Below are 26366 nucleotides of genomic sequence, written 5' to 3' on the forward strand. Positions count from 1 at the left end.
TATTCAAATACAATAGTTAAGCTTTTGCTAGTTCTTATAGGTTTGTGTAGACAAACTAGGGAAAAATATCTTATCTTGACCATGGTCATTAGAATGAGCCTAGACTCTTAACATCAATGAAGTAGATACTAAAATCAAAGTATTCCCCATCTACTGGAATACAGCCTTATAAAAACAAATGATGTGAAACTTAGTGCCTGGCATGTCGGTTGCATTTCTTATGAATGTGATGAGTACTTTGGCAAGATGGAAGAAAAGAATACCAACTTTCATTTGGTTGCTGTGAGTTTTCAGGCACATTTTAAAATTCACCTCTCCTGATACTTAGTCTCCAAAAAGGATCAGGTTTTAAACCTCATATTAATAACAATAATTAATAACATGTATTTGAAAATTCTAGTTATGCTTATGATGCCAACCAGAGATTTTAAGTTACTTTCAATGAATAACTGTGATAATTAGCATTTTACCATATTAAAGTATTTTAATGACTCCTCTCCCCACCACATCAACTGGGATTTGCAGTATTACTTTTCAAAGTAAAATTCTGCTCCTATTATCTATTTTGATTATTATTTAAAACTAAACTGAGTGAGCATAGCCTACTCTGTCCAGCTTTATTTGCTTATCTTGGTGGGTTCTTTATTTCTTCTATATCTTCTCTGGGTGAAAAGTCATATGTTTGAATATAAAAATAAGTCCCAAAGTTCTTTTCATATACATTAATATATATCCATGCTAGTGACTTGCTTAAGGTAGAAAAGATTAAACACATCACCACAAAAATACCTATACAGACTGAACATCAGTTGTTTATTCACTCATTCGACTCATCCTTAGTGAGTACCTACTGTGTGTCAGGCCCTGTGATGTACCACAGGCCATGCTTCACAGAGGCAGCGCCATAATTCTGACGCCACGCCCTATGTGTTATGGAAGCATATAGACTCAGAACTCCAGGGAGGGCTTCCAGAACAAGTGGATGACTTCTCTGTTCACAGGTCCAGTGAAACATGCATGAGCTTTATAAATTAACTGTAGCGTTGTTGTACTTTCCCAGGCCCATTGGAGAGCCAAGAAATGGAGGAAACCAGGAAACCCCTAAGAGATTAATGCTGCTTTTTCTTTGGATTGATTTCTCAAATACTCCAAGCACCTGGGGAGAGTGGGAAACAACCAACACCAACTTTTCTGGAAACGCCAAGGCTTCCAGTGCAGCTGGGACTCAGGCTCAGTGAGAGAGCAGGCCTGTTCAGCCCTCATCAGAGACCTAAGAGTCTTAGAGAGTTTCCACATGAACAAGATGGTTTAAAATATAGATCTATGCTAGACCTTTTCAGATCATAAAAGTAACGTCTCCATTGCACAGATTTGGGGCAGAAAAGTATTAAAAGTATTCATCATTTTATCATTCATGAACCATTATTTAGAAGAGGCTTCTAATACATGTGTAATGACTAAAGCACAAGAACAGAAAGTGCAGGAAATCCTGTGGTGATATTGGATATTGGATTCCTGAGGAGCTTCAGCCTCTCGGTTCAACAAAGACCAACCGGAAAGATGGGTCTAGACAGCAATGGGTTGTGGGTTAGCACAGCAGATGTAACAAGTCATGATTTTAAAAGAAATGGAAATGCTCATCTTAGCCACATGGACCACAACACATTCCCAAAAGGCATTTTCCCCCAGTTTTTATGAGGCTTACGGCTATGCTGTCCCCATAACTGTAAGCAGGTGACAAAGACGGAGGGGTGTATGGACAGAGTCTAGCTTTGGCATGACAGACATACCTAAGTTCAAATATTGGTTCCTTCCCTTACTAGCTATGTGAACTTGGGCAATTATTTCACCTCTCTGAGTCTGTTGTCTCATCTGTAAAATGGAGATAGCAACGGCCACCTTCGTGAACAATCTAAGGGCACCATTCACACTGTACTCTGAGTTCTGTTGTTCACGTGGCAAACAATGAGAATAGTGTCCCCCGAGAGTGGTGGAATCAGGTGGCTTCTATCTCGGAAGGCTAGAGATGACGGTGACTTCAATATTCAAGAAACTAGTCCTTCCAACTCCTCTCCTCTGATGGTCTTGCCCTCCACCCTCCTCAGACAGTCACGTGACAGTCATGCACGCTAGAGCAGTGCTTCAGCTGTGGGGCAGGATCAGATTTTTTGTTGTTGTTTACAGCCAATCTGTTGTAGACCATTACTTTTGTAAAATACAACAACAAATGAATAGACAAATGAGATTTAAAAAGCAAAGACATTCTGAATACAAGTCCACTTATCATAGGCTTGGATGTCACAGTAGTGTTTCTAAACATTTCCTTCAATTTCTGAACTTACCTCATTGCAGCTCAGTAATGTACAGTTCACAAACTGGTACCAGTCCATGGCCTCTTCATGAAGTAGCCCTGCTCTCAGTCCTCGTCTTTACCAATAACTGCAACCCTGACCCACTCTCTGACAGCCCCTCTATCTTTCACAGCTCACCCCTTATAGAAGGGACTCTCATTCCAAGCGTTCTTCCATCCTACTGGCCTACAATCTGCTGATCCTCTCACCACGTCACTGTTCCTCTTCCCTAACATTTGTCTTCCCTCCTTGTCCATTGTAGGTCCCATAGCCAACCATCGGAACTATTCCCTCGCATGCCCCCTTCGCTCCCTCGTCCCTTTCTCATGTCCTCGTATTTGCTAAATCCAGCTCTCCACCTGCTCCAAGACCACATGTGTGCACCTGAATGTGGCTGGAGAAAGCACACAAGCATCCTGACTGGCTTTGCTTAAAAGGCATGACCATGAACCACAAGTGGATTCTTGATGTCCGGCAGTTATTCTTTCATTTCCCTTGTCCATTGACTCTTCTGGTCTCCTAGCTCATTATTTTGTACCACCTTCACTCTTTTCAAAATTCTAACACTTCCTCCCTCAGCCTTACTTTCAAGCCGATGACCTTGCTTCCTACTTTACTGTCAAAACTGCTGTAATCAGATGAGAACTTCCACAAACTCCCACCACCACACTTACACTCCTAACAGCATCTGTACCTACATACTCTGTTTCCTGCCTATTATCATGGACGAATTAGTCATACTCCTATCTAAAGTCAGTACCTCCTCTTATACACAGGAGCCATCCCCTTTTGTCTGTTCTACGGCACAGTTCTAGCAACTCTTCCTTCTCTAGCCTATATTATCAGTTCTTTCCTCTCTACTGGATTATTTCCACCAGTTTTCAAACATTCAAGCAGCTATTTTTCCCTCTTAAAATATCCTCTCTTTGCTCTATCCTCCCTTCTCGTTATTGCTCCATTTCCTTATTCCTCGTCTGCAGCAAAACTCCAAGAAAAAGTTGTTTAAAATCTGTTTTCAAATTCTCTCCTCCCAATCAGGCTTTTGTCCCCACTGTTCCACCAAAAATGCTCTTGTCAAACTTTCCAAAGGTCTCCACGTTGCTAAATTCAGCTCAGTTTTTAGTCTTCATCTTATCTGACCTACCAGCCTGCACTTCTCCCATGAGCTCCAGATTCATATATCCAACTTTTAATATTTCCACTTGGATGTCTAACAGACATGTCAAACTTAATATCTCTAATATTGAATTCCTCATCATCTTTCCCCAAATTCATATCAATAACTGTTTTTCTCATCTTGTTAATTCTATCTTTCCAGGTGCTCAGGCCAAAAACCTTGACTATATCCTTGACTCCTAATTTTTTTTACACCCCACATTGAATATGCCAGGAAATGCAGTTAGTTCTACTTTTGAAATATGTCAAAATCCATCTTTTCTCTATCTCCAGTGCTCCCACCATGGTCTAAAATACCATCATCTCTCATCTGAATTATTCTATAGTCTCCTAATTGCTTATAACCCTACAATTTCTGCTTAAGGGAGCAGCCAGAGTGATCCTTCTAAAATGGACATCAAATCGTGAGCCTTCTCTATTTACTACCTTGTAATGGCTCCTCTCTTCACTCAGAGTAAAAGCCAAAGTCTTTACAATGACTTATAAGACCCTGTGCAATCCAGTTACCATTCTGACTTCATCTCCCATTCCTCTCCCCCTTGCTCTCGCAACACTGATCTTATGATTTCTTGAATACGCCAGTCATACACTTCTGCTTTAGGGCCTTTAAATTGGCCACTTACTCTGTGTGAATGCTCTTCTTCCAGATACCCCTATGGCTTGTTCCCTTACCTCCTTCAAGTGTGCTTGAGTGTCTTACCTTCTCAGAGCTGCCTACCCTGACCATTCTACTTAAAACTGCAATCATTCATTTCCACTCCAGTACTCCTGAACCCCCTTAACCTGCTCGTTATTTTTCTATAGCAATTATTACCATTTAATATGCTATATAAATAAACTATTAATTTTTTAAATTCTCTTTCTCCAGTAGAAGCACACTAGGGACAGAGATTTCTAAAATCTGTTTTGTACCATGATGTATTTCCACTGCCTAGAACAGTCCCTGTCACATAATAGCTGCTCGATAAATATATCATTTGAATGAATTGTGTATGGATATACTTAGCAGAGAGACTGGCACACAGAAGGCACTAAAGAAACAGGTCCCTACATTAAGTTGTTCTCTGAATAGAATGTGTAGATTAGATAGATACGAAGGCCAAAGATGTTTAATAAGATGATAAAAAAATAACAAAATTTTAAAAAGAAAAGATTTCTTTTTTTTAACATGTTTATTAGAGTATAATTGCTATACAATGGTGTGCTAGTTTCTGCTGTATAACAAAGTGAATCAGCTATACGTATACATATATCCCCATATCCCCTCCCTCTTGTGTCTCCCTCCCACCCTCCCTCTCCCACCCCTCTAGGTGGTCACAAAGCACCGAGCTGATCTCCCTGTGCTATGTGGCTGCTTCCCACTAGCTATCTATTTTACATTTGGTAGTGTATATATGTCCATGCCACTCTCTCACTTCTCCTAGCTTACCCTACCCACTCCCCGTGTCCTCAAGTCCATTCACTATGTATGCGTCTTTATTCCTGTCCTGCCCCTAGGTTCTTCAGAACCTTTTCTTTTCTTTTTTTTTAAGATTCCATATATATGTGTTAGCATACAGTATTTGTTTTTCTCTTTCTGACTTACTTCACTCTGTATGACAGACTCTAGGTCCATCCACCTCACTACAAATAACTCAATTTCGTTTCTTTTTTTTTCGTTTCTTTTTATGGCCGAGTAATATTCCATTGTATATATGTGCCACATCTTCTTTATCCATTCATCTGTCAATGGACACTTAGGTCTTCCATGTCCTGGCTATTGTAAGTAAAGCTGCAATGAACATTGCAGTATATGCATCTTTTTGAATTATGGTTTTCTCAGGATATATGCTCAGTAGTGGGATTGCTGTGTTGTATGGTAGTTCTATATTGAGTTTTTAAGGAAAAACTCCATACTCTTCTCCATAGTGGCTGTATCAATTTACATTCCCACCAACAGTGCAAGAAGGTTCCCTTTTCTCCACACCCTCTCCAGCATTTATTGTTTGTAGATTTTTTGATGATGGCCATTCTGACTGGTGTGAGGTGATACCTCATTGTAGTTCTGATTTGCATTTCTCTAATAGTTAGTGATGTTGAGCATCCTTTCATGTGTTTGTTGGCAATCTGTATATCTTCTTTGGAGAACTGTCTCTTTAGGTCTTCCACCCATTTTTTGATTGGGTTGTTTGTTTTTTTGATATTGAACTGCATGAGTTGCTTGTATATTTTGGAGATTAATCCTTTTCAGTTGCTTCATTTGTAAATACTTTCTCCCATTCTGAGGGTTGTCTTTTCGTTTTGTTTATGGTTTCCTTTTCGGTGCAAAAGCTTTTAAGTTTCATTAGGTCCCATTTGTTTATTTTTGTTTTTAATTCCATTTCTCTAGGAGGTGGGTCAAAAAGGATCTTGCTGTGATTTATGTCATAGAGTGTTCTGCCTATGTTTCCCTCTAAGGGTTTTATAGTGTTTGGCATTACCTTTAGGTCTTTAATACATTTTGAGTTTATTTTTGTGTATGGTGTTAGGGAGTGTTCTAATTTCATTCTTCTACATGTAGCTGTCCAGTTTTCTGAGCACCACTTATTGAAGAGGCTGTCTTTTCTCCACTGTATATTCTTGCCTCCTTTACCAAAGATAAGGTGACCATATGTGTGTGGGTTTATCTCTGGGCTTTCTATTCTGTTCCATTGATCTATATTTCTGTTTTTGTGCCAGTACCATACTGTCTTGATTACTGTAGTTTTGTAGTATAATCTGAAATCACGGAGCCTGATTCCTCCAGCTCCGGTTTTCTTTCTCAAGATTGGTTTGGCTATTCAGGGTCTTTTGTGTTTCTATATAAATTGTGAAATTTTTTGTTCTAGTTCTGTGAAAAATGCCATTGGTAGTTTGATAGGGATTGCACTGAATGTGTAGATTGCTTTGGGTAGTATAGTCATTTTCACAATGTTGATTCTTCCAATCCAAGAACATGGTATATCTCTCCATCTGTTGGTATCATCTTTAATTTCTTTCATCAGTGTCTTAGAGTTTTCTGCATACAGGTCTTTTCTCTCCTTAGGTAGGTTTATTCCTAGGTATTTTATTCTTTTTGTTGCAGTGGTAAATGGGAGTGTTTCCTTAATTTCTCTTTCAGATTTTTCATCATTAGTGTATAGGAATGCAAGAAATTTCTGTGCATTAATTTTGTATCCTGCAACTTTACCAAATTCATTGATTAGCTCTAGTAGTTTTCTGGTAGCCTCTTTAGGATTCTCTATGTATAGTATCATGTCATCTGCAAACAGTGACAGTTTTACTTCTTCTTTTCCGATTTGGATTCCTTTTATTTCTTTTTCTTCTCTGATTGCTGTGGCTAAAACTTCCAAAACTATGTTGAATAACAGTGGTGAAAGTGAGCAACCTTGTCTTGCTCCTGATCTTAGTGGAAATGGTTTCAGTTTTTCACCATTGAGAATGATGTTGGCTGTGGGTTTGTCATATATGGCCTTTATTGTGTTGAGGTAAGTTCCCTCTATGCCTACTTTCTGGAGGGTTTTTATTATAAATTGGTGTTGAATTTTGTCAAAAGCTTTTTGTGCATCTATTGAGACGATCATATGGTTTTTCTCCTTCAGTTTGTTAATATGGTTTATCACATTGATTGATTTGTGTATATTGAAGAATGCTTGCATTCCTGGGATAAACCCCACTGGATCATGGTGTATGATCCTTTTAATGTTATGTTGGATTCTGTTTGCTAGTATTTTGTTGAGGACTTTTGCATCTATGTTCATCAGTGATATTGGCCTGTAGTTTTCTTTCTTTGTGACATCCTTGTCTGGTTTTGGTATCAGGGTGATGGTGGCCTCGTAGAATGGATTTGGGCATGTTCCTTCCTCTGCTATATTTTGGAAGAGTTTGAGAAGGATAGGTATTAGTTATTCTCTAAATGTTTGACAAAATTTGCCTGTGAAGCCATCTGGTCCTGGGCTTTTTTTTGTTGGAAGATTTTTAATCACAGTTTCAATTTCAATGCATGTGATTGGTCTGTTTATATTTTCTATTTCTTCCTGGTTCAGTCTCATAAGGTTGTGCTTTTCTAAGAATCTGTCCATTTTTTCGAGGTTGTCCATTTTATTGGCATATAGTTTCTTGTAGTAATCTCTCATGATCCTTTGTATTTCTATAGTTCCAGTTGTTACTTCTCCTTTTTCATTTTTAATTCTATTGATTTGAGTCTTCTCCCTTTCTTGATGAGTCTGGATAATGGTTTATCAATTTTGTTTATCTTCTCAAAGAACCAGCTTTTAGTTTTATTGATCTTTGCTATGGTTTCCTTCATTTATTTCTGATCTGATTTTTATGCTTTCTTTCCTTCTGCTAACTTTGGAGTTTTTTGTTCTTCTTTCTCTAATTGCTTTAAGTGTAAGGTTAGGTTGTTTATTTGAGATTTTTCTTGTTTGTTGAGGTAGGATCGTATTGCCATAAACTTCTCTCTTAGAACTGCTTTTGCTGCATCCCATGTGTTTTGGGTCATCGTGTTTTCATTGTCATTTGTTTCAGGTATTTTTTTAATATCCTCTTTGACTTCTTCATCAATCTCTTGGTTATTCAATAGTGTATTGTTTAGCCTCCATGTGTTTGTATTTTTCACAGTTTTTTCCTGTAATTGATATCTAGTCTCACAGTATTGTAGTCAGAAAAGATACTTGATACGATTTCAATTTTCTTAAATTTACCAAGGCTTGATTTGTGACCCAAGATATGATCTATCCTGAAGAATGTTCCATGAGCACTTGAGAAGAAAGTGTATTCTGTTGTTTTTGGATTGTCCTATAAATATCAATTAAGTCCATCTTGTTTAATGTATCATTTAAAGCTTGTGTTTCCTTATTTATTTTCATTTTGGATGATCTGTCCATTGGTGAAAGTGGGGTGTTAAAGTCCTCTACTATTATTGTGTTACTGTCGATTTCCCATTTTATGACTGTTTACATTTCCCTTATGTATTGCGGTGCTCCTCTTTTGGGTGCGTAAATACTTACAATTGTTATATTTTCTTCTTGGATTGATCCCTTGATCATTATGTAGTGTCCTTCTTTGCCTCTTTTCCTCTTATTTTAAATGCTATTTTGTCTGATATGAGAATTGCTACTCCAGCTTTCTTTTGATTTCCAGTTGCATGAGATATCTTTTTCCATCCCCTTCCTTTCTGTCTGTATGTGTCCCTAGGTCTGAAGTGGGTCTCTTGTAGACAGCATATATATGGGTCTTGTTTTTGTATCCATTCAGCCAGTCTATGTCTTTTGGTTGGAGCATTTAATCCATTTACATTTAAGGTAATTACTGATATGGTCCTATTACCATTTTCTTAATTGTTTTGGGTTTATTATTGTAGGTCTTTTCCTTCTCTTGTGTTTCCTGCCTAGAGAAGTCCCTTTAGCATTTGCTGTAAAGCTGGTTTGGTGTGCTGAATTCTCTTAGCTTTTGCTTGACTGTAAAGGTTTTAATATCTCCAGTGAATCTGAATGGGATCCTTGCTGGGTAGAGTAATCTGGGTTGTAGGTTTTTCCCTTTCATCACTTTACTTATTTATTTTTTATTAATTTATTTTACTTATTTATTTTTGGCTGTGTTGGGTCTTCATTGCTGTGCGTGGGCTTTATCTAGTTGCAGAGATCGGGGGCTACTCTTCTTTGCAGTGTGTGGCCTTCTCATTGCGGTGGCTCCTCTTGTTGTGGAGCACAGGTTCTAGTTGTGTGGGCTTCAGTAGTTGCTAGTTGTGTGGGCTTCAGTAGTTGTGACATGTGGGCTCTGTAGTTGTGGCTCGCGGGCTCTAGAGTGCAGACTCAGTAGTTGCGGTGCACGGGCTTAGTTGCTCTGAGCATGTGGGATCTTCTCGGGCCACGGCTTTAACCTGTGTCCCCTGCATTGGCAGGCAGATTCTTAACCACTGTGCCACCAGGGAAGCCCCTTTTTCATCACTTTAAATATGTCCTGACACTCCCTTCTGGCTTGCAGAGTTTCTGCTGAAAGATCAGCTGTTAACCTTATGGGGATTCCTTTGTATGTTATTTGTTGCTTTTCCCTTGCTGCTTTTAATATTTTTTCTTTGTATTTAATTTTGGATAGTTTGATTAATATGTGACTTTGTGTGTTTCTCCTTGGATTCATCCTGAATGGGACTCTCTGCACTTCCTGGAATTGATTGACTATTTCCTTTCCCGCATTTGGGAAGTTTTCAACTATAATCTCTTCAAATATTTTCTCAGTCCCTTTCTTTTTCTCTTCTTCTTCCGGGACCCCTATAATTCGAATGTTGGTGTGTTTAATGTTGTCCCAGAGGTCTCTGAGACTTTCCTCAATTCTTTTCATTCTTTTTTCTTTTTCTGCTCTGCGGTAGTTACTCCCACTATTTTATCTTCCAGTTCACTTATTCTTTCTTCTGCCTCAGTTATCCTGCTATTGATTCCTTCTAGAGAATTTTTAATTTCATTTATTGTGTTGTTCATCATTGTTGGTTTGCTCTTTAGTTCTTCTAGGTCCTTGTTAAACGTTTCTTGTATTTTCTCCATTCTATTCCCAAGATTTTGGACATCTTTACTATCATTACTCTGAATTCTTTTTCAGGTAGACTGCCTATTTCCTCTTCATTTGTTAGGTCTGGTGGGTTTTTACCTTGCTCCTTCATCTGCTGTGTATTTCTCTGTCTTTCCATTTTGCTTAACTTACTGTGTTTGGGGTCTCCTTTTCACAGCCTGCAGGTTCGTAGTTCCCGTTGTTTTTGGTGTCTGCCCCCAGTGGGTAAGGTTGGTTCAGTGGCTTGTGTAGGCTTCCTGGTGGAGGGGACTGGTGCCTGTGTTCTGGTGGGTGGTGCTGGATCTTGTCTTTCTGGTGGGCAGGACCGCATCTGGTGGTGTGTTTTGGGGTGTCTGTGAACTTATGATTTTAGAAAGCCTCTCTGCTAACGGGTGGGGTTGTGTTCCTGTCTTTCTAGTTGTTTGGCATGGGGTGTCCAGCACTGAAGCTTGCTGGTCGTTGAGTGGAGCTGGGTCTTAGAGTTGACACAGAGATGTCTGGGAGAGCTTTCACCGATTGATATTATGTGGTTCCAGGAGGTCTCTGGTGGCCCAATGTCCTGAACTCGGCTCTCCCACCTCCGAGGCTCAGGTTTGACACCCATCCAGAGCACCAAGACCCTGACAGCCACACGGAGGTTCTGAATTCAAAGTCCCCATCACCTTCCTAAACCCTCTCCGAGCAATTCTGGAGCTAAGAGACTGTGCCCCAGCATCACGCAACACGCATGCACACAGGCCGAAAAGATTTCTTAGATATGACACAAGATGCATGATGCATAAAAGGACACATTGGTAAACTGGACTTCATTAAAATTAAAAATTTCTGCACTTTGAACGATGCTAGGAGGAGAATGCAAAGACAAGCCACAGGCTGGGAGAAAATACCATATATCTTTGCAAATCATGTATCTGATAGAGAGCTTATATCCAGAACATATAAAGAACTCTGAGTATGTTAATAATAAGAAAATAAGAGATCCAATTTTTTAAAAAATGGGTAAGTCATTTGAATAGATTCATCACCAAAGAAGATACAAGAGTGGCAAATAAGCACGAGAAAAGGTATCCAACATCATTAGTCATTAGGGAAATTCAAATTAAAACCCCAATGAGATACCTCTATACACCTGTTAGAAAGGCTATAATTTAAAAGACTGAGCACATTGAGAGTTGAGGAGAACGTGGAGAAATGGAGCTCTCCGATACCACGGAGGGGAATATAAAATACAACCACTTTCAAAAGCCGTTTGGCAGCTTCCTTTAAAAGTTAAATATATGCCTCTACATGATCTAGCTGTTCCACTCCTAGGTATCTACCCTAGAGAAGTTAAAGCATATGCCCATGCAAAGCGCATATCCATCTACGCAAATGTTCATAACAGCTTTACTTGTAACGCCCCAAACTGGTAACGACCCAAAGTTCATCAATGGGCGAAAGGATAAAAAAATTGAGGTTTAGCCATACAATGGGAGACTACTCAGGAAAAAAAAGGAAAGAACTATTGATACATGCAATAACATAGGTGATGTTAAAATAATTTTACTGACTGAAGGAACACTGAAAAATAAAAGCACATACTGAATGATTTCATTTATTTAAAACTCTAGAAAATATAAACTAATATAGAGTAAGGGAAAGCAAATCAGTGGTTTCCTAGAAAGGGAGGAAACTTCAAGGGTCAGAAAGGAGGGGCTACCCAGGGTCAAGAGGACACTTTGAGGCAGGGGGTGATAGACATGTTTAGCATTTCAATTATGGTGATGGTTTCTAGGGTGTACACAAATTTCAAAACTTATAAAATTATACATACAGTTTATTGGATACCAATTTCACCATAACTAAAAATTAAAAAGAAAATGCTTTCTGAAAGACAGCAGGGTATATACATACATATAACTAGGTCCCTTGCCCCATATGAGCTTTACAATCTAAGGCATAACAATTCATATATAAAGATGTAAAGGATGGTTTGACCAAACACCCAAATCATGTCAACGTCTTACTTGTAATTATATTGACATTAAAGTAAAATGTATGTGTCTCCATTTTATTTCATCATAATGTCAAAATCTTATTTCTGTTCGAAATGCATTACAAAGCAAAGTACCATTCTACAGATAGAAATATAAAACCAAGAGTCATTGCAGGACTCCTCATGCTTTAAATATCTTAATAGCGACAGGCATGTCAAACCTGGTAAGTTTAACAGGTATAGTACAGTAGAAAGAATAATGGGCTTTGCAGCTAGAAAGCTCTGAGTTCAAATCTCAGCTCCACCACTTACAAGCCAGTGAAGCTGAGAGATGCCCTCAAGTATAAAAAAGAGACAGTAATGGTTGCATTGCACAACGATAATGAACTGAATAAGACAGGGTATACAAAAAGTGTACTATAGTTGCTCAATAAATATTAGTTTCCCTTCCTTACTCTTGCACTAACTTACGTCTTTTCATTCTGGCTTTGAGGCTGGAGTTTCAACCTGAAATGCAAAGCCAAGTCAATTTCTGATAGGACTCCTACCTTGTGATTTAAAATTCACACTGAAAAAAATTTCTCAGCAGATGACCTTGCTGAGAGCCTGGGATTATCTGATATCATCTTTTTCTTCATCTTTTCTCTTCTAAGTAGGGTCACTCGTCCTGTCAAAGAGAACCACCTCCCAACCTACGGGCAGGATAAAACCATTCCTTCCTCTTGACTTTCAAACTTGAGCATGCATCAGAATCCTCGGAAAGTTTGTTAAAACACAGATTGCTGGGTTTTTTTGTTTTTTTTTTTTGCGGTACGCGTGCCTCTCACTGTTATGGCCTCTCCCATTGTGAAGCACAGGCTCTGGACGCGCAGGCTCAGCGGCCACGGCTCACGGCTCACGGGCCCAGCCGCTCCGCGGCATGTGGGATCTTCCCGGACCGGGGCACGAACCTGTGTCCCCTGCATCGGCAGGCAGACTCTCAACCACTGCGCCACCAGGGAAGCCCAGATTGCTGGGTTTTAATCCCAGAGTTTCTGATTTAGTATGTCTGGAGTGAGACAAACTGAGATGCCTGCGAATCTGCATTTCTAACAAATTTCCAAGTGATGCTGATGCTACTGGTCTGGAGGCCCTACTTTTGAGAAGCACTGCTCTAGGTCCTTGCTCCATCAAATACTGGCCCCCATCATACTTATTTCTTCTTTCTCAGCTGTACTGGCATGCCTGCCAACATGCCCAACTCCTCCTGCAACTCTGCTTCCCTCTAGTCCACATTCTATTTCTCTCTTTCCCTTTGCCATCAAATCTTGCAGGAAGAGCCTACTTTCGTTGCTTCACCTGTCCTGGCAATATGACCTTTCTCACAACAGTCACTAGAACTGCTCTGCAATTTGTTTGACCTCCAGCAACATGCAGCAGCTCACACTGCTGATCACTCAATCCTGGACCTGCTTCCACTAAGAAGAAGTATTAGACCACGCCACCCTGAACCAGCCTTCCTGTCTCCAGTCCTTTCTCAGTATCCCTTCCAGGCCCCTATTACGCTGCTCCTGAAACATAGTAATTTCCCAAAATGCTGTCCTTGGCCATCTTCTCTTCTGACTCTAGTTTCCATAGTTCTGCTCTTATCTCTTGAATTGATCTCCACATCTTCTAGCACAACACTTTCCTGAGATTTGAACCTTTATTCTTCACCGCTTGCTAGCTATTGTCACAAAGCAAATACAGGTTTATGTTCTACACCACCTCGAATGCAGCAAGCCCCAAACTGCTGTCTCTTACTACTCTTCTGTATTCTTTAGTTCCCACACACGGTCACTTCTCCAGAATGGGTCCCCTCTTTGTTCACCATTTTCCATTCTTATTCAGGCCTGGCCTACCTCTTTCCCTTTCTCTGGAATCACTGAGAAGCCTTTAAAACAAACAAACAAACAAAACCCTTTTTATTGTAAAATAAGACACTGAAGGAGAAAACCAGGTGAAATAAATATATGACTTAACTAAGTATTATTTGGCAAATACCCTTGTTACCACCAGTCAGATCAAGAAACAGAATCTTGCCCGACACCTTAGAAGTCCCTTTACACGATCTGTCCCATTAACCTCCCCCTCTGCCCCAATGCAATGACTTCCTAAATGGTCTGTGGCCTCTAGCCTCTCTCCATTCATCACACTAGATAACTAAATTTGCCTAGACACATCTTTCCTACTTCTATGCCTTTGATTGTGTCCTCCCTGCTTTTTATACCTAGAATGCCCTCTTCAGCTGCTTTTCTTCCCTTGCTTTTCATTTGCTAAACCAAAGCCCAACAGCCACCTCCTTCATAAAGCTTTCTCAGATCCCCCCACCTTGAACTGGCTGCTTGTCTCTTTCTACACATCATGAATCACCCAATGAGAGCAGACTCTTCTTACATCTTGCTGGCGGGGCAAGTGTCTATCTCTCATCTGCCTGCATATCTTGAGCTTCCTAAGGCAGAAACCTCAACTTACTCATCTTTGTAACCCCTAAAGGGCCCATCACAGTGCCTTACATGTATCGGATGCTAAATTACATTTTATTACATTGAAATGAATAACACAAGTTGGACTAGTCATAATCATAGAATCAGGGATATTTGAAATGGAAAATATAATTAGTAAAAAAATTAATCAGTGTCTTCCTTTTGGACTCTGAAATAAGCTTATTTCGGCTAAGTTACAAACAAAAGCATAAAGCCAGAGGATGGGATCAGCTTTAAAGTCAGTTCAGAATCACAGAAATGACCACCTGGAGCAGAAGTTCTCAAACTTTAGTATTAGAATAATTTGTAGAGCTTGTAGCTGAAACAAGAAAAGCAATTTGATCATCTCCATACATGATGAAAAGACATCTGCTAAAGCTCCATATTTATTTATGGTAAAATCTTTTAAAAACAGGAATCAATAAAAAAAAGTCCTTAACAAGATAGAAAATATCATTTCTATTTCAACTCAAAAGCTAATGCATACTTAATGGTGAAACACCAGAGGATTCCCAACAAAGCCAGACTCAAAGATACATATTTAATATCATTCTGGGATTTTTTTTTATCCAATAAAATTATACAAGAGAAGAAAAAAGATACAAGAATCAGAAAGAAGACAAAATTCCCATCATTTGCAGATGATGTGATTGTTTATTTGGAAAACTCAAGAGAATAAGTTGACAAGGTATTAGAAATAATAACTCATTGAGGTGACTAAACATTTGCTATACAAAACCCTATAGCTTTCTTTTTATACATACATACAAATAATAACCAGTTATAAAATATAATGAAAGATCTCATTTATAAAAGAAACAAAAAAAGGTAGTTTCTAAAAATAAACTTAACAAGAGAAATGAAGAAACATTTTAAATGCTAGTGAAACACCTAAAAAAGCTTAAAAAGAAAACTTCCTGCTCTTGAATAGAAGACTCGGAGACATAAGCTGTCAAGTCTTAGTAAATTAATTCATATATATTTTTTTAGTCACAATGAAAATGTCACCATAATACAAATATCAACATGATTTTAGAATATTCTAGGAAGAAAGAATAATGGCAAGAGACTAGTCTTAACAGATATGATAATATATTACAAACTTTAGTAATTTACACAGTTTGATAAGGCCACATGAATAGACAGTCTACTTCTGAAAATCTGCTCTGTAGATACGCTTACTTGCAAATGTACAGTTTATGTACAGATACATTTCACTGCAGCACTGTTTATAATAGCCAAATACTGAAAATAAGTCATGTCCATTATTAAAGTAAAAAATAAATTATCTTTTAGCAATGGATTCTCATATGGCCATTCTCCAAAAAAAGTTTTAAAGATTTCCCTCTTGTCCATTTTAAAGTGAGGAACTCCTTTGAAAATTAAGACATTTTTATTTGATATGTACGTTCTGTGATATAAATTTCTATGATGGAGGGATTTTTCTGTTAAAACTGGAAGGCATTTTCACAGAGGATGCAGTAGTCTGACATGCACACCTGGTTATCAATATAGAACTTGGCCAATTTTTGGTAGTGAGATTTTGACCTTGATAAAAAGTCAGGATCAACATGTCCAAAGAGTGAACACAAATTGTTCTATAAGAAAAGGCCTTAATTTTTAATTTGCTGCAGTTTAAGAGGGCCCCTAAAAATACCATGCCCCCCCAAATTTTAAAATCTGGCTCATATAAACACAAAAAGGAGAACTCTAGCACAATATCTAAAACTAGGTAACATTCACCCTGTGGGAGCTGGTTTCTTCAGTGAAGAAACACTAAGTAGTAGGGATATGAGCCCTTCTATAAATGTGTCAAGCAAATAAAAAACGTTAGTAATAGAAAGTACACTTAGGTATTTCATTTTCCCATATCCAAGATAGCAACAGAAGGAAACAGGACTGTGGTATCTCTAGAATCCTCAGCAGTTCTTGAGATTCCGTTACCATGACTCTAGCAAAACTCACTAACAGGTGTATTTTATCAGAAAACTTCTAGAGAGCCCTCAGCTTTCTTATCTCAGTTACCTTCTTCTAACCTTCCTCTTCAACCTGACAAAGGACAGATAAATGCCTACTCACCATGTCAGTGTCTACAGACACTGTATATGCATGCCTGAGAAGAAGCCTGTCCTGAAATGAAAGTCAGCTATCTGATATATCAACTGATGTCTGAATCTCTAGAGCTTGACTTTCTTCTATTAAAAACTGTTTGGTTCCATAAGCCCTGTGGATTCATATCTTATCCTATCTTTCATTTATCATGTCATTTATCATGTCTTTCAAAATGTGCTCCAAATACAAATCTTAAAACCTTTCCTATAACAGGGATAAAGTGTACTAATTGCTTCAGGGAATATAAAACATACTAAGTAGAGTCCTTGCCTTTATGTTCTTGCCTTTACGTCCTTGCCTTTATGTCCTTGCTATTATGTCTCCCTTGCTAGAATGTGGACTCTAAGAAGGCATGGACTTTCTCAGTCTTGTTCATCACTACATCTCTAACAACCCAAAACAGTACTTGGCAGACAGAAGGTGATTGAAATATTTACCAAGAAATGAATGAACCAATGAACATGAAAATAGGCAACACACTTTGAATAATGAGAGAATATGCCATGCTTTCTGGGGGACTACTCTAGGGCCAACAGAAGTTAAAAGAAGGAAAACATTAGGGCAAGCTGCCTCCTGAGAAGGCAGGAGGAAATGGTAATTAAGCCGCCTTAGAAGAAAGGATTTAGATGGATAAGGAAGAGGGAAACAAGACTGGCAAAGACCAGAGATGGGGAGGACCAAATGTGTTGCAGAAGAGTGAAGAGGCTTGGGTGACCCAAGGAGAGGGTGTATGTGGGGAACAGTAGCTACACTGAATGAAGAGAGTGAGGAAAGTGAGGGCAGACTGCAGAAGGCCTGAATAAGTCAGGAATTTTATCCCCCTTGGTTGGGATTTACATTCTTAAATCTTTTTTTTTTTTTTGCAGTACACGCGCCTCTCACTGTTGTGGCCTCTCCCATTGCGGAGCACAGGCTCCGGACGCGCAGGCTCAGCGGCCATGGCTCACGGGCCCAGCCGCTCCGCAGCATGTGGGATCTTCCCGGACTGGGGCACGAACCTGTGTCCCTTGCATCGGCAAGCAGACTCTCAACCACTGCGCCACCAGGGAAGCCCTTAAATCATTTTTCACATCCCCAATTTAATGTTTAAAGGAAAATGAGCCTCCAAGAAGACATAAATCTTAAAAAGCAGTAGGGCAATGGAGCCAATAGCCAATCCTGGGGGCCCACATAAAGGTAAAATTTGGGTTATAAAAGAGTCTTAAAAGTTGTTATGAGTTCCACAGTTTATTAAAATTAATGGTTTATCAAAGAATAATAAAAAAAGTCACAGGCCTAAATTCACTAGAATTTTCACACAAAGATACTCTTTTCTTAAGTAGAAACTTACTTTTAATATCATAGCAGGGTATATTTAATCGATTTTTAAAAATATTGTAACTGTTAACTACTATTAACCAGAGAATGACGCCATTCACTAATTCTGGAATACCTAGAAATATGCAGACATCAAAAGCTCTGAATGGTTCTTTATTAGACAGTCACAGTTTTGAAGACAGCTTCAGATAAACCTAACAATTGAGAAGCTGTAAATATCCTTGTTCTTCCACCAAACTCTAGCTATATTTAGTAGCATGATTTTCTTTGTTCAAGAGTTTTTGCTATCACTCTGTATTTATGTTCTCGAAGGCAGAATACCTTGGGTATATTAGTTAAGTTGATAGGTGGCTGCATGGATGGACCAACGAATGAACCATCAAATGACTGTATTTAGATCTGTGAGAGGTAACGGCTACATCCTTCATATATGTGCATCCTAGATCTTTCTTAGCCAGGGCTAAAGCTTCCAGGCGTTTGCAAACACGTCTTTCATATTTAGCAACAATCACACTTATATTAAAATGGAACAGAGGGAATAAGTGGGTTTGGAAGGGAAGAGCATCATTCCAGGCAAGGCGGCTGGTGGTTATGAGAGCAGGAATGGATTTACTGTCAAGCTAATGAAGCCTAATCATTGGGGCCCCCTCCCTCTCACAGGCCCCTTCCCGGGCCCACAAGCAGCCCCAGTGATGGGTTCACGTGGTTGTAAGCTTCTGTAAAATCTGTCAAAGTAAAAGGTATAATCGAACTCATGCTCCTAAAGAGGGCCCTCAAAATAAGTTTCAGGCCACTCACCAACTGGGTCTGCCCTGAAGGAAGAGGCTGGTAGCAGGATGAATGCTGCTTCCTGAGAACACTGGCAGAGCAGGGGGAACAGGAGCTTGGGACGCCAGTCAAATTTCTGGGGGCCTTCTCTCTCTCTCTCTCTTTTTTTTTTAAAAAACACCATTTCCGAGGTTCACAGTTCTCATACCACGATTTTCCTTTCTGCCTTTACATCTTTGCAAATGAAGTCACAGAAGACATTCAGCTGTTACAAACTTCATGTCAAGCTTTGAAGTGCTTTTTAATAGCAGAAATATTTGGCTCACGTGTGGGCTTTGTAGCTATGGTAAATACCTCTTAGTTATCTGTCGCTACTGTTATTCCACACCTCCAATTTGGAGGAGAAATTCTGCATATGCATTGAGGCACTAAAAAAGAATATTGAACTATATCTCAGCTCTTTTGCGAACGGTTTCCTTTTATTTCTTCTCACATGGAGCTAATGCTTTCATCATATTGTACTGGTTATGGGTGGGAAAGCAGTGGATAGAAGGGGAACGCTGATTATTACATCACTGGTTGGCAGTTTCCTCTTAGCTTCTTGAAGGTTAAGTGGTCAAGTAGCTCCTTAATATGAGATCAAGGCATTTCAAGGACTGACTCATCCACCTGTTTCCTGGCAACGTGCTTTCGTAGACTTTGGACGAAATGCTTACGGTGGTTAAAAAAGAAACTGACCACAATTAATATGAAATAAAGACGGGAAAAAAACCCCTCATCTTGGAAGTTTCTGTACGACTACTGACATACAGACTATATGTCCAGGTACATCTCAGAACAATATATTAGAAATAGCATTTTTGAGAACAATAAATAGAAACAAAGGCATTTTGGATCTACCCTGTGTTGAACAATGACATTTTGCTTCTTTATGTAACTTCATTATTTTATGAAGGGATGATAGAAAATACTACTGCACTCCATAAGTTAAACACCTGACATGTTTATTCCTCAAAATGCAACATTTTAGAATTCTAGATGTTTATTAATTAGTGATTATTAACACCCAGTAAACAACATTATGTCTTGTAAAAACACAATCTCTCTTCACAGCATGATGCTGAAATCTATTATTCCCTGATTCCATATGCTGAAATACACTCAAATGGTCACAAATGACCTTAAGCATTAAATAAATGTAAATGAGGACAACATAGAAAATGTGTTTTTGATTGATAACTAAAAGACCAGGTTGAAAATCACATCCAAAAATGAAGTCTTCCACAGAAGGGTATGGCAGTCTGCACTGTGGAATAAAAGCTGTCCTAAGAATGAAGAATACCCAGGTAGGAGATTGCTCTTTCTCTGGACCTACTGGAGGTTTTCTGCGAAACAGAACTGGTTTATTCGTTTATTTGAGAAACACAGAGCATACTGCCCCCTGTGCCATCAGCCTACTGTGAACATTCTAATGCAGGATTCAAAAATTCGTACATGGACACATTATATTCACCAGTTAATATAAGAAAAAAGAAGTTATCACCACTCCATATCCTCATCCCAGTATGTTTTCCACTTTAGTTTTTAAGCATTGTTGCTATTCATCCACCTTTGTTCCCCTGCAAGCTGAGCAGTTTGGGGTGGGAAAGCATCCTCAAACACAGAGAAAACTCAAAATGTCAAAGGATGACAGATTAACAGTAATTAAAGAATTAATTAAAACTTAGATTGTTCTTCCAATAATGTCTGTGGTTAAACACATAAAGGAAAAATACACAGATACAGATATTTCTTGTGAAAACTACTAAATGATTACTTATTCCTCTAGGTCCATACCAACGGGGCAAAATTAAAATGTAGCATCACAGGAAACACCATTGTTTTGGTTGAGGGTAAGCAATTCTCCTACTTTGGATAAGAAGGAACAGAATCTAAAAGGGAATGAATACCTAGACTATTTTAAAACCATGGAACAGAACAGGGTTTCTCAACCTTGGTTCCATTGACATTTTGAGCCAGAGAGTTCTTCGCTGGGGGGAGGGGTGTGGGGATGTCTTGCACAGGCCTAGCGGCATCCCTGGCCTCTATCCACTAGATGCCAGTAGCAACCACCTTGCCCCAGTTATAACAATAGAAGAGTCCCCTGGGGCAAAATTGCCCCCCTCCACCAGGTTGAGAACCAGTGAAATAGAGCCATTCACAAGAAGGTCCCAGGCTGGGCTTCTCCCAACCTCATACTGCACCCTCTCAATCCTTAAGTCATTCCCAACCCAGTGTTTAACATAGTTATCTTCAGTTTTTCTCATCTATTAATTGTAGGTAATGAAAACGCCTGCCTGCTTCATTACAGGTTCTTGTAAGCATTAAATAAGATACTTTTAAAGTGCTTAAAACAGTGCCTGACCCACAGTAAATGTTTAATAAATATTAGCTATTGTTAGTTTTAATAATCATCCATAGTACTGAGAAAAGCAGTTTCAACCAGAGTGTTTTAATGCAAAAAGGTATCTTACCAGCTTGATACGTTCCCAGTCTTAAACACACCAGCCGTCTGATTCCTTGTGATGATGTCTCTCACGTCTATAGGCCACAGTTAAGAAAGCTTCTGCAGTGATTGTCAACTGACTCCCTGCCAGAAAGAGGCCCACAAACACTACGATATTCTTATTGTATGCGGGATCAGCATGGTGAGAAGAGCTGTAGCGTGTGAGGCAGGAGGAGAGGGTGTAGCCCTGGCTCTGCCACCACATGTTGAATTACTTGTCACAGGCAAGCTCTTTTCATTCCCTGGACTGTAGTTTTATCACCTGTGAAATATACATTTCAGGGAGCACATTGTCAAGGCCCAGGGTGATAAGCACTGGTCAGGGAAGATGACTGTGCCACAGGTGCCAGGCCCCACTTGCTTAAAAGAGCTAGAAGCCCCAAGGTCAGCCTCTTTCCGTCAGCGGGGAGGGCAATGGCAGTCTTCTGAGACTCTCCAAGTTGAAGTATTTTCAGTCTCCGAAATGCCAGTGGGGAGAGTGAGGATGAGCTGCAGGGAAAGACTTGGGGGGAAGTGAGAAGGGAAGGATGGAGAAAGGCTGGAGAATCTCTGAGGGAAAACTAATTACTGAAGAAGAAAATTCTTCTGAAGTGAAAGGCCCCTTGAAGAATTGTCTTTACAGACTTACAGTCTGGCCTTTGGCCATCGGCTGACATGTAAGGACTTGTACAAAATGAGCCATATTTATTGAAGCCATGTTTTGAGGAGCTGGTCCATCAGAGCACAGAGCGCCATCTTCATGAGGACCCATGGGAGAAATCACGTCAGGTTTCAACACTGGGAAAAACTGGACTTCAGATCAACTAGTTTTGCTTCAGCTTCTGGACACTATAAATCTTAGAACTGCTCCTGTTTCTCTTTTTGCTCTGGTCCTTGTGCAACTCAGAGCCAAATGGATGGTCTCAGCTGAACAACTACAAGTGCTCTATGGCGCATCTTTCCTCTACCGGTCCTATTCCTGCCTTCGTGATGTTTTCCTGGCTTTCTACTGTCCAACTGCCCTCGCTTTCTCCTTTATTTTATATGGTATATTCTGTGTGTCACTGTAAGAAGCCTTAAAAATCCCTCTTTTGGAATAAAGCAAGGTTTAAATAAACAAGAAATAAAATAATTCCAGTGAAGGTTGCAAGCTGAACTAAATTGGGCCCATGGGGAGGACACCAAGCAGACAAGCGATGTTCCCCTATTGCTCAGAAAAACAGATTTCCTGAATGCTCAAAGCAAGCACTGGCCAAGATCTCCCTGTAAGAACAGAGCCACAGGACATTTTAACCTAAATCTCTGCTTGAAACACCCGGCACACCCATTTCTTCTCTGAGTGAATAAGCAGGTACTGTGATAGCTTTCTTCCCCCAGGAGTGGGTAGGAAAAATCAATTAGGTCTCCTAATGAAGGGCTTTGTTGAGGTTTACAAAAGTGCTATAATGCAGACTTTTTTTTTTTTCTGGGTGAACTTTCCTGTATGCAAATTAAATACTGTTAAATTACATTCATTAAAAAAATAAAAGAGACTAATTTGCCTACTTGTTTTGATTAACTAAAATGACACATCGGCCTACAGTTTTGTCTATTTCAGGAAGAAAGTATTTCAGGAAAGTCTTCTAAATGAAATGTCTTGTAGAAAAAGGACAGCTGACGTCTTTATTCTGAGAACAAAATTAGTAAAGAGTCAGCTGACAACTGGTTTTGATTAAGTTCCCCCACACTATGGCCACACCCTTCTCAGCGTTTCCATGACATCCAAACCACATGCCATAATGTGCTAGGTACACCTGTAGCGTCGTATGAGTACATGACTAATTTGTCAAGCCAAACATATTATTTTGTTAGTGGAGGTAATACGTTTTATAAAATAGTCACAGGGAAGTTAAATTATATAACTCAGAAAACCTATTAATAATTTTTAGTAAACATCTTAACACTATATACTTTTATACAATTTATAAAACTGTGAGTCCAGGTGATCAGGCTGAAGCAAGAATATGTATTTATATTCTAGAAGCAATTTTATTTTAATGAAAAAATTCACAGCAGTACTTAGGCTGCTTTATTTTTAGAACTGGGAAGGAAATATAGTTTGTGGTTTAGGAAGTGTTTTTTATATGAAAACAAGTACCTAGAGAAAAAATGGCCACAGTATATTAAAATATTGCCTTAAGAGATATATTTTGATATTCTGCTCCCCGCCCTTTACTTTAGGTCAGATTCTGAGGTGGTTCCTCTGGCTGGCGCTGTGTCCAATAATAGATTTTCTCATTCTTCTGTGTCACTTCGGGGTAATAAAGGGAATTCAATCAAATCGAGCCAGTCTGTCCAGGATAGTGTTCAACAGCATGTACCAAATCCTATTCTCTGAAGGCACCCACCTTCTGGAAGACTCCAGTGGGAGATGCTGGGTGCAAAGAAAGCCTTAATGTGATTTCTGATTAAACAGATACAGAGCAATCACCTTTAATCTCCTAGTCTGGGCACCTGGACTTCTGAGCTCTAGGATATACGCTTGTGGCTAAAAGAAATCAGGATTCTATAACTAGATTTTCTCTTCAAACAAAGCATGGTTCAAGAGCGGGGGTCCATCTTAATTTTGTTTCAGTTGATTTTTATCCTTACTATATATATATATATATATATGTTTGTATAATAATAGTTATTTGAACAAATTATATATGTTATATACATAAATATAATTAAGCTAATTATATATAAATCTTGTTTAAAATATTAGCCTCCTCCTGCAATTAGTGATTATTATATTTATCAGTAGCTGCATATATTCAATACATTTTTGAGAGTTGGCATTGTTCTTTAAGCAAGAAAGTATTTTTAAAATAATAACATTGTGATTCACAAAGCATTACTTTCTTGGTTTATGCTACCTTTAGTTTCATTGCACCTCACTGATGTGGCAATATTTGTTAATTTAAATGCTGGGAAATATTCTTAAATGTGCTTATTACGCATATGAATTGCGAGTACGATGTAGAGGCGTTTTGCACTCTGTTAGCAATGTCAACTGTACATTTATGGATGAGAAGCCTTTTCCTCCAGTGCAAGATGATACTCACCAAATCATTCCAGTTTTTGGTGAAGAGATGGTTTAATGGGGGTGGCAGGGAAGCTATGAAGTCACGTGAACCTGACTTCTAGCACTGGTTCTGATACTTGGTGACTGTGTGAATTTGGGTAAATTAACTTCTCTGAGCTGCACCTCAAGAATAGGAAAGATGTAGCTATTTTATAGACTTATGGAGTAGCACATAGTAGGCGCCTAACACATAGTAGGTGCCTAAATCACGTCAATTCATTATCTTTTTCAGTAATTCAGGCAAAAGCTTTGGAGGGATGAGAGGCGGGTGATGGTAACTAAAGTGAGGTTTGGCAGTTAAGCTTTATTTCCTTTCCCTGTTGCTCAAAACTATTATGTGAACACTTTTATTGTAGAATTTAAATGACGGGAAGGAATCAAAGAACTTCTGCCCTGTAGATTTTCAGTGTTTTTCACGTGTATAAATGTGCTCTGTATAGGTATAGTCTGTGTCCTCCAAGAACAGGAACTTGGTCTGTCTTGTTCGCTGCTATATCTTTCGCACTTGAAATGGCATGCAGTTAATAGTGGTTTAATTCCTTTTAATTAATTAATTAGCTTAATTTATTAGCTAACTTAAATTTAATTTCCAAAGCTATTTGTTGAACTCCTACCCAATATGAGGCACACAGAGTCCATTTTGGATCTATCTAGTAAATAGTAGAACAGCTGACACTGACATTGGAGGAAGGGGCCTGGACCCAGGATGATGGCCTGGCGTTCCCAAGGTCTCAACCATCCACAGGCTGCACAGTCACATGAAGCTTCATTTATTAATTATTCAAGTCAGGGATGTTGTTAAATAAAATAATGTTAAGCCAGGGGTATCTTCTTTAAAATTCACAGGAGATTTACCAATTTTTGGAGAATCCTAAGCTCAAGATCATGACCCAGATGGTGCATATTGTGGGGATAAGATGCTTGGGTCAGAGTCATGAGGCTGGGTCACCAAGCATCACCATATTCTGCAGATACCCTGCTTGGTGTTTACTAAGGACGGGTCAGGGCAGGGTACTTGTGTTAGGTGAATTAGTGAGTGTTCCAGAAAGGGCTGCTCACCTTAGGTGTTGTACTTTTATTCATTATGATTTGGAAGAGGCTTGGCATCAGTAATAACTCAGTATACCATTTCTTTCCCCTATTCTTATGTCACTGTCAACACCAGCTCCAGACTTTATTGAGTAATTATTATCTGGGGGCACTTGGAGATTTCTTTCTTCATTACACTAAAAAGGCTGTGCCGAAGAAGAGGGAACACAGTTCACACTATTTTAGGATAAATTCGAGAACTGGATGAACCAAATGATCCCATTTCTGATTTATCCTTTGTTCCCTTTGGGTACAGATAAAACAGCATCTGAAGGGCTCTCAGCTAGGGGGCTCTGGGTTAGACCCAGCAGTGCAGTTTAAAGGCCGAGGAAAACCTCGGGGACATATACCCATGAGTCTGAGAAAATATTTAACAACATTCCCTTATACCTCGAGTCTTACTCTCTTTTTAGATATCTCTGTTTAATAAATCTCAAATCCACATCTAGCATTCTAGGTTCAAGGTAGAGAGCTCTAGAAGACATAGCCAAATCCGTCTGATACATTTTATGGAGACAATAAATAACCTTACAACTGGTTGATATGCTTCTATGATATAAAGATTCAGAATGCCTCCATTCATTACCTCATATATTTTAAAAATAGAAATAACAGAAGATAAACAGGAAATATCAGAAAATGCTATTTTTAAAGGTAAAAATCACAATCTTAGAAGCTTAAGCGACCAGGAAGTAAGACTCAGTTGGATTCACTCAATTCAGATGCCTAGAACAACAAAAATAATTTTTTAAATGATGAGAATAATATACAGGCCAATACTCAGATGTGATGTGTGATTGCCAGGTCGATTTTCAATTACATTTCACTGATGTATTCATTTGTTTCTTAATGTGCTCATCTTGCCCATTAAGAATAATTAGCAGCTTTGCTTAGAGATTTT

The 26366-nt window shown here is 39.0% G+C and overlaps 1 protein-coding gene across 2 annotated transcripts in view; it reads right to left on the bottom strand.

Annotated features, from left to right (window-relative positions):
• Positions 1-26366, bottom strand: part of CAMKMT (calmodulin-lysine N-methyltransferase) — a 397264-nt gene that overhangs the window by 25857 nt on the left and 345041 nt on the right. For both annotated transcript variants that reach the window (XM_060026700.1, XM_060026701.1), the window contains exon 7: positions 21260-21326. In XM_060026700.1, the coding sequence (XP_059882683.1) occupies positions 21260-21326 (67 nt within the window). The remainder of the gene's footprint in view (positions 1-21259; positions 21327-26366) is intronic.

This window comes from Delphinus delphis, chromosome 12 (genome assembly GCF_949987515.2).
Source record: "Delphinus delphis chromosome 12, mDelDel1.2, whole genome shotgun sequence".
NCBI lineage: Eukaryota > Metazoa > Chordata > Mammalia > Artiodactyla > Delphinidae > Delphinus > Delphinus delphis.